This window comes from Mangifera indica, chromosome 19 (assembly GCF_011075055.1).
Source record: "Mangifera indica cultivar Alphonso chromosome 19, CATAS_Mindica_2.1, whole genome shotgun sequence".
Classification (NCBI taxonomy): domain Eukaryota; kingdom Viridiplantae; phylum Streptophyta; class Magnoliopsida; order Sapindales; family Anacardiaceae; genus Mangifera; species Mangifera indica.
This window is the reverse complement of record NC_058155.1, coordinates 11,424,052-11,432,474: the sequence shown is the minus strand read 5'-3', so window position 1 is coordinate 11,432,474 and position 8,423 is coordinate 11,424,052. Positions and strand designations below refer to the sequence as shown.

The window sequence follows — 8,423 nt, the reverse complement described above, 5'->3', positions numbered from 1 at the left end:
TGAATAATTGTGGCAATGAGGCTGATGTCGATGGGGCCACATCAGTGCAGAGGGTCAAGTAGTCAAACCGCCCCACCGGCATGGATGACCAATTTCTTAACGCATCAGTTTGATTGAGATTGACGTGTTGTATGTAAGAATTCGGTAGTTCAGATTTAAGCAGAGTCAATTCTTGTCTTGGAAGTTAACCCATTAATGGAATTACAGTGATAAAGACAGTCACCTACCCAACTCCATCGCCTGGTTATAATTGGTTACTCCCAAATTCAATACATTATTCTGGGAATTGAAAGCAATTGAAGGGCCCTTGTGTTGTCTCTGTCATTCAAATCACAACCCAATTTACGTTACCATGAGTAGAAACTTAAAGGAAAATCCTTCAATAGTCAGAGTCACAGAGACTGTCAAAAAATGAAAGACAGAGGAGAGACAAATAAAGTGACTTCGGCTGGAGCGGCTTGCGTGCAGCAGGCTGATGCCATGAACGAGTCCTTGCTGAGTGACACGTGTAACATCAGTGGTCAAAATAGATGAGCGGTCCTCTGTGGGTCTGCAGTGGCTTCATGTTCAGTGTGTCTAGTCTGTCCACTGCAACAACAAAGTCTGAATTTTGAACAGAAACCCAGCTCGCTTCCCTCTTTTAAATACCAGATTTTTAGAAATTAATGAAGTTGAAATCACAGAGGCCGATAAATCCGGGGACAGACAATTCAGTAGGTACGAGAGAGAATCTTTAGTGTGCAAAGAGAAGGAGAATAGGGAGGCACAGCCATTCAAGCCTCCACACAGAGCAGGCAACCCAATAATTGATTCCCACGCTGCCCGACATCAATGATGTTGTCGGTCCTCTTCGATCGACACTTCATTTCTTAGCATAAACATGGACTCGGAGAAGGAGAATAGGGAGAAACAGAACAAGCCCTTATTTGACCAATAACATCTAGCTCCGCAAGCCAAGCCGAGGCAATTTAAAACGTCGTGCAATAAATAAGCCCACCAGCCACCACCGCTGCTTAGGCTCAGAACCAACTCAACTTTAACCTTTTACATATTTATATAGTCGGTGATTGTCTTTCACTCTTATTACATCGCTCTCTTTTTCTCTCAACTCTTTTGCATCTTCTCTTGTTTCCTCTCACAAGTTTCTATCACCATAGCCACGAAATGCGTTCAGATGTTAGTGAGCAGAAACTGGGACGAACGCAGAACGCCATGAGCACACACCCACCGCCTAAGATGGCTGAATCGCTGCCCTGCCCAAGATGCGACTCAACAAGCACCAAGTTTTGCTACTACAACAACTATAATCTGTCTCAGCCACGTCACTTCTGCAAGGCCTGCCGTCGCTTCTGGACTCATGGCGGGACCCTCCGTAACGTTCCCGTTGGTGGTGGAACCCGCAAGAACTCTAAGCGCACACGCTCTTGTTCATCTTCTGCACACAACTCGTCTTCATCCACCGTGACCCATGAACCCATGTCCATTTCCACTAACCATGTTTCTGCTTTGCCTTCTGTTAACTCCGAAACTGTTTCAGTTTCGACAACTGACGTTAGTCTGAACCTCAATGAGAATGTGCCTGCGAGTGCAAACTTTACTGCGATGTTGAGCAACATGCAAGGCCAGAATTTTATGAACCTGGAAGGTTTTAATGGGTATAATATGGGTATGGGGTCATGTTTCGAAGAATTGGAGCTTGGCTTTTGTGGTACTCGTGCTTGGGAAATTCCTGGAGCTGCTTCTTCTTATCCCGGTGTTAATGGAACTAGTTCTAGCGTTGCTGGTGCTGCAATGGGTGGCGCTGCTTCTTCTGGGTGCAACCCATGGCAGATGATGAGTAATGAAGAAAATGGTAACTGTATGGTGCTTGGTGAAGATTACTTTGCTTGGTCTGGTCTTGCCATATCCACTCCAGGACAGGGCTTGAAATAAAGCTCCATATTACTTCATCATTTCAATCAAAAAAGGGTTTTTCTTTTAATGTCCTCTGCGTTTGGGTGGCTTTTGAATTTAGTTATAGTTTTAGGATCGAGTTCTTACCATGGTTGTGGTATAATCGACCACAGGTAGGCTATATTACATATATAAAAAATCGAATGTGACTCTGAAACTCAGTTCAGCTGAATTGGGGCTTCCTTTTGACGGGACAGTGGTGTCCTTGTTGCTTTATCAAGGTTTCGTTTTTCATGCATGGCTCTGTAAATCTTCCCATCTAATCAATGGAAGAAAACTAGCAGTTACTTTCTTAAATATTATAATCAGTTTCTTTCTTGGTTGGTTGTCATCAAGTATGGAATTTGGATTCATCCCTAAACAACAACACTCTTTCTGCTTGCTTTCACACAAATCTAGCTTACTCAAGTCTAAAGGAGCTATTCTGGTTAAAGTTACAGTCATGGAAAGTGCTGCAATCTAGTTATCGTCTATATAATGTACCAGTATCCGATGAACAGACCAGACCAGAAATTAATACTATGATTGAAAGTAGTTGTTTTATAAACCAAGAATACCAACTCCTGTCACAGTAAGTTTGAGTGGCAAAGGTGGGTTGTCCAATTACGACAGATAGGTTCGAAATCTATGGGCAATATATTAAGCAAACTCTTGATCCATCTGTTTAGTTATTGTTGGGTTTTCAGTATAATCGATTTAATTTCAAAAGAATAGTATGGAAACAAGGGTTAGTCTCTTTGTTATGCGTGGATATGTAATAAAACAAGAAAAGAGCCCACAACCAAAGGTGGGTAAACGTTGAATAGCTTAAGCTGCCAATTGAATTAGAATATTGAGCCATATTTGCTAGTTTGATTGTGCAACCTTATCTAGGAATAGCTATGACATCCCACCAACCATGCGACTTTAATTTGAAATGAATGAAGGGGAAGAACAAAATGACTCCAGTATTAATAGGTGTCTCTGTTTATAGCTGTTAATATTGCTCAGTCAACTTCATTGTTGATTATTTTATTTCTTAATATTTGTTGTTTTTTCCCTGATTAAACAACCAGGTGGGTTTCTATTTCTTTCCATAATTTATTTTAGTTTTTGGTAGTGTCATGATTTCATCTTTTAAAAACTATATCCATTTTTCTGCATGCGCAATGTGACCCTCAAACTGAAATAGTTGTTTGAATGGTGAGTGAGATCAATACAAAAGAAATGGACCATGATGTTGAAAACCAGAAATGACTGTGGAATAATGTGGATTTGGTGGGTGGTTGTTTTTAATTATGCCTCCAAACAGTGTAGTGATCCTCAGATGCATTTAACGTGTGCATAAGGCTACAATGCTTTCACTGTACACTTAAGTTTAAGCATCCGATTTAAATGATATATCATCATGTAATTGATATTACTTTACCGATAATTTAAAATCACACAATAATATAATTATATATTATTTAAATATATAATTAAATACTTAAAATTAGGTATACATAGTTTTAGTGTTGGAAAAATTATGGACATCATACAATATGAACTCTATTACTTCCATTATTCATCTTTAACAAATGAACAGACTCATTTCTCTTCTGCTTCAATGTCCATTGACTAGCCTGGAAAATTTATCAAGGGTATGAATATTCCCAGAAGCATCCACCTGTCAAAACTTTCAACAAAAGCACTTCGAAGTTTGAGAAATAGAGATCTCCTTCCCCGTTCCAGCCTCAACCGCATGGAAACAGAGTCATTCAGCATCAGTTCCATGTATGAAAAAGAAGGAATCATGATTCATGTCTGATATTATGAGGTGTTCCTCCTTTGCAGAGCGATGATAATGAAACCTTTCAAAGTCCGCATGCGAAAATATCACCACCAACAGTATAGATTTCTAGCTTTTTTCTTGGTCAATTGATGATCTTTATCATTGATGCAATGTCAGCATAAATGGCATATATAGTGGAAAGAAGCAATGATCCAAAGTTGTGTATGACCACATTAGGCAAATGGACCATAGATTAGGATTCAAGTTACTATAATTGTAATCAAGTATGATAAAGAGGAAAACAGAACAACAAAATGATATGGAGTCATCCAATTCACAAACCGAAGCTCAATTAATTCGACTGATGCTTTTAACAAGTGAATTGGTCAAGCTTCACAACCCTCACCAAATTACTATGAAATTCGTAAAGTAGACAGACAAGAGATCAGGATAACACTAGGAGAAGACAATTTGTCCCAACTTATATGAAACTGTGATCCTATGCACCATATCGTATATATGCATATATTAAGTTTTGAATTCTCTGAAAATATCAAGAACAAATAGGACAATCCCACATTCCCACTTGAAACGTTTAGAGTTTTTGTGCTCCTTTTGGCCGCTTTCATCTTATTCTTAACTGGGTTTGAAGAACTTCAACTTAAGTCCATTGTTCACCAGACTCCAAATGCCCCCAATGGAGAAAGCCAAGCTAAATGCCACACCTAACCAACCTAGGGTCCAATTGAAGTACCAATTAAAGCTGTACTTTGCAGGCTTTTTAATGAGAACCCACATGAAGCAAGGGTAAGCAAATGTGACAGGAAGAGTGAGTCCTCCTAATAGACCAGCGAGACTGGAGAGGAAAGGGAGTGCCACACCTATGAAGAAGTTGACAAATCCATAGAAGACCCGAAAACCAGATCGAACCCAAATTGAGCAAGGGCGGTTGGTACGACTTGTGTAGCTAGCTTCAAAGCTGTCGAAAACGGGCATCGAGTATATCTGAAAACTGCTTAAACAATTGAACACAACTAGAAGAAAGGTCACAGCAAGAAGTCCTCTTGAAATATCATGACTGTGAAATTCGAACAAGGCACTGAGCATCCCTCCAGAAGGCATCTGAAACAAGGAAAAAAAGAATAGAGAATAAGTCAAGTAAACCTCGTGCCTTAAATTTCTTGTTTTTAAAGATTCTAAGAAAATTACTTTACAGTAAATATCTACAATGGAGAAGGCTTAATTCTTTAGGTAATTAAACAAAGCCAGTTAATTAAATTTAAAAGTAACGTAAAAGATTATATATCCCCTCCTTTCAGGGCAGTTTAAAGTCTAATTGGAACTTCTACAATTCTGCCTTATATTGATGTTTCAGCAATCATTTGCATAAGGAATAAAGATTTTACATGACTTCCATAAGCCCAAAAGCCTCCAATTGCTACTGGGAACAGGCACATAGCAATGAATACATAGGCAACTTTGGCTCCTTTCCACATAGGCACATGCGCTGGGTGCTTAAAAGTAGATGGCATTGTTGCCTGAAAAATATTTAATGAGATCATGAAATCTTTCAGATAATGAATATAACGCTTTTAAATATAACTGATTTTGCTAGGTGCTTCAAAAATCGTTCATCCATTTATACCTGTATTTCCATAGCTAAATTATGGCCTCTAAATGCAAATGCTATAATTCCAAGTGCATTAAACACAGAAAAGAGAGAAGCTGCGGAAGATGGCAATGAAAGGGGCTCATAAGAGATTGATGGTGGCCTTTGTTGGCTAACAGAGAGTACCCACACCATGGTGGAGTAAGTAATGGCTGTTATAGCCCCTACTAGTGAAAGCCCTGCAATTGAGTTGAGGTTTGGGAGCTGAGATAGGACAATGCATAGAGAAGTGAACACCAGATACCACTCAACCGTTGTTAGAGGATTTGAGGAGCAGAGAGGTCCACAAACTATCTGGAAGAATAGTTTCAACGTATCTCCTCCTATCAGAATTAACGCTGTTGCAGTTCCTGCTGATAAATAAACAGTTGGGAAGAGAGCAAGCCAGACACCAAGTCTCTCCCCTGCAAAAGATATAGCATATTGCATTAAGTCTCTCCAATGCAACACATATCACGACATGAATGAATATCTTTAAAAGAAGTCTCCCCTGATTTCCTGGTTAGTTCCTTGGCAGTTTACCTAGGATTCTATGTCTCAATCCTTCATGGAAAATTTCAGATAAATATAAAAGAGACAATGCAGAAAACGAGATTAAAGACTTAGTCCACGGTTTATATTCTTATGGTTTTACAACCCTTGCAAATGTTCAGGTACTGACTGTGTAATCTGACCATATGAGTAAAATGTAAGTTAAATGGTTTTAAGAATTATATGTGTAAGTCATTATAAATAAAAATGGCCATTATCACATTTTTAAATAAACCACATTCCTTTTTGTTTAACTTTATTGTATAAGTATGAATTCTCACCGAAGGCTGCTTGTGCTAGCTCCACATATCTGTTATACCTCTTTCCTGGAACAGCTTCATGCAACTGAACTAACATCCACAAGGTGTAGAGTTGCCAACAATAGGCTATTATCAATGAAAGTATACCCCAACTCCTAATGAAGACATCATAGAAGGCAAACCAAGTCAATCAATACATTTTTTAGTTCCTCTAAGCACTTCAATAAAAAATTCTTTTAAAAAATGTTGTAAAGATGAAAGGTGTCATATTCAAATTAGCAATCTAATTGGCCTAGGGGATCCTTCAAGGACAAATTCAGTGCCCATTTGTGACAATAAGAGTTTCAATTTCGATGTTCAATTTCTCACAAAGTTCAAGCAATAAGCCTTTGTTTTGGTGCGGCCTGAAAGGTGGAAACAGAGTAATCTCTAACTAACTTGACAACTTCTTTACATTTTTCCTTGAGTATGCTGATTTCCATAAAGGATATAGAAAATAAATTAGGAAAATTCCGAAAAAAGAAAGAAAGAAAATAGATATTTCAAGAATTTTCTATTCATTTTCAATCGAACATATTAATTTACTTTGTGAACATGCTTATGAATCGTGGCTATTATCTGAAATCATGAGTAATGGATACCAATAGTGGGGAAAACTATAATTAGATTAAAATGGGCCTGTGTCCTGATCCTTTCTATGAAGAAAACAGAATTGGCAATGGCCCCCAGAAAAAGAGATGGGAAATCTCTAGAATGATTCAACCTCTGTCAAAGCAAAAGAAAAAGAAACGAAGTGACTTGCCTCAAGGATGTTTATTGGTATAATTTAAATAAAAAATTCCTTGTAGACCCACTACCAAATAAATGTTAATGATAAAATATCATGACGAGCATGCATAGGTGAAAGTGAGAGACAGAGTGTAAAAATAAATAAAGTTAGAAGATTCGTCTATTGTACTTCAGTATAAAGCACGAAATATAAAAAAGCTACAGTGCATGACTGGAAGAACGATGAATAGATAACAAAATTTTCATCTTCAAGCTAGTAATTAAGACACAAGCCAAGATGACTAAAGGATATGTAGCAACATGGAAATCTGAAAGCCTCCAATTTAGAGATGAAAATTGTTAATTTTATGTAAAATAAGAAACACATGCAAAAACATTAAAAAGCTAAGTACTGAACAAGATAACCAACGGCCATGACAGGATTTTCACTGATATTTATTGCTTGAGTCATGTACTTTTCCTCTGCAAAGCCATTTCTTCAAGCAATGTCTACTGTCTAACCTTGTTTTCATAAACAAAAGAATCGAGTGGCAAAGCCAGTAAATAAGTAAAAGGCATACCAGCCAAGAAAAGCGAACGCCACGGGCAGGACAAGCGCTTGAAACCCAATACCAGCATTCAGATTATGAAACGCAGCGTAGTGAGCATTTCCATTACGTGACTCAGTGATCGGAAGCCAAGCGTCTTGTGGGTTAAGCTTGGTTAAATGTCCAACTTCCTCTAAATAACCCTTCATGTTTATCAAAACCCTCTTCATTGGAGTCCCTATGGGGCTCAAAAATCTCGGGGATATAAACGAAGTCGGAGTCCATGCTACAGAAGATTTTGCCTCCTTTGATGCTGGCCTTGGCGATCTCTGTCCTGATGGCGTTAGTATCTCCGGCGTTGAAGCACGTGGAGTTGCCGGAATGGATATCAGCTCCGTCTCTGGCCTCTCTTCCATGCTAGCTAATGCTTCACTATGCAACTGCAACCACTTAGTGCTTCTTTGTTGAACTGTGTTTATTCTCTAGCCTCTCTTTTTCCTGTCGCTTTTTGTTCTTTATTATATTATTTTCAGGCTTCAGTGTGATAAAACTGAGGAATATGTGAAATGCAGAAATGGTGGTGCTGGTGATTGACACAGTGGAAAATGATACGCAACTGCAACATGAAAGTTTGCACCTTTATGATCTACACCATTGATTTTGCAAGAGAGAATAAAAGGGCAGCTTTGACGGTAGTGATGTTGTGTGATGGCATTGGTACAAGCGACAATTTCTTATATACTGAGAGCGAGGGTGGGGATGAACTTGTGTGAGGGAAGAAACCGGTGATTACGGTGAGGGCTCAACGTGATCTGTGGGTCAGAGGGATAATCAAACAAGATTATAGCGTTCAATGACGAATCATTTCCACGGGTCCTACTTCTGCCTCCGGGATGTCCGTTTCTGGGTGTCAAGAGAAGGGTGGGATTGGGCCAGGATCT

The 8,423-nt window shown here is 38.8% G+C and overlaps 2 protein-coding genes across 2 annotated transcripts; one reads left to right on the top strand and one right to left on the bottom strand.

Moving 5' to 3' along the window:
- The first annotated feature begins 503 nt into the window (after positions 1–503).
- Positions 504–2,271, top strand: LOC123203656 (dof zinc finger protein DOF3.4-like). Its single transcript, XM_044620099.1, has one exon. The coding sequence runs from the start codon at positions 1,165–1,167 to the stop codon at positions 1,930–1,932; it is 768 nt and encodes a 255-aa protein (XP_044476034.1). The 5' UTR covers positions 504–1,164; the 3' UTR covers positions 1,933–2,271.
- A 1,768-nt stretch (positions 2,272–4,039) lies between these two features.
- Positions 4,040–8,190, bottom strand: LOC123202730 (lysine histidine transporter-like 8). The gene is made up of 5 exons (XM_044618813.1): positions 7,516–8,190; positions 6,188–6,321; positions 5,352–5,779; positions 5,113–5,244; positions 4,040–4,828 (listed from the first exon to the last, which is right to left on the bottom strand). Exons 1-5 carry the CDS (start codon positions 7,896–7,898, stop codon positions 4,343–4,345), a joined length of 1,563 nt encoding a protein of 520 aa, XP_044474748.1. The 5' UTR covers positions 7,899–8,190; the 3' UTR covers positions 4,040–4,342.
- Positions 8,191–8,423: the final 233 nt, after the last annotated feature.

Excerpts from the sequence above, each read along its gene's own strand:
- LOC123203656 (XM_044620099.1), top strand. The coding sequence starts at position 1,165 with ATGCGTTCAGATGTTAGTGAGCAGAAACTGGGACGAACGCAGAACGCC.
- LOC123202730 (XM_044618813.1), bottom strand. The coding sequence starts at position 7,898 with ATGGAAGAGAGGCCAGAGACGGAGCTGATATCCATTCCGGCAACTCCA. Across the intron at positions 6,322-7,515 it reads GCGTTCGCTTTTCTTGGCTG|GAGTTGGGGTATACTTTCAT; the intron begins GTATGCCTTTTA and ends TGTCTTCATTAG. Across the intron at positions 5,780-6,187 it reads GCTAGCACAAGCAGCCTTCG|GGGAGAGACTTGGTGTCTGG; the intron begins GTGAGAATTCAT and ends TATCTTTTGCAG.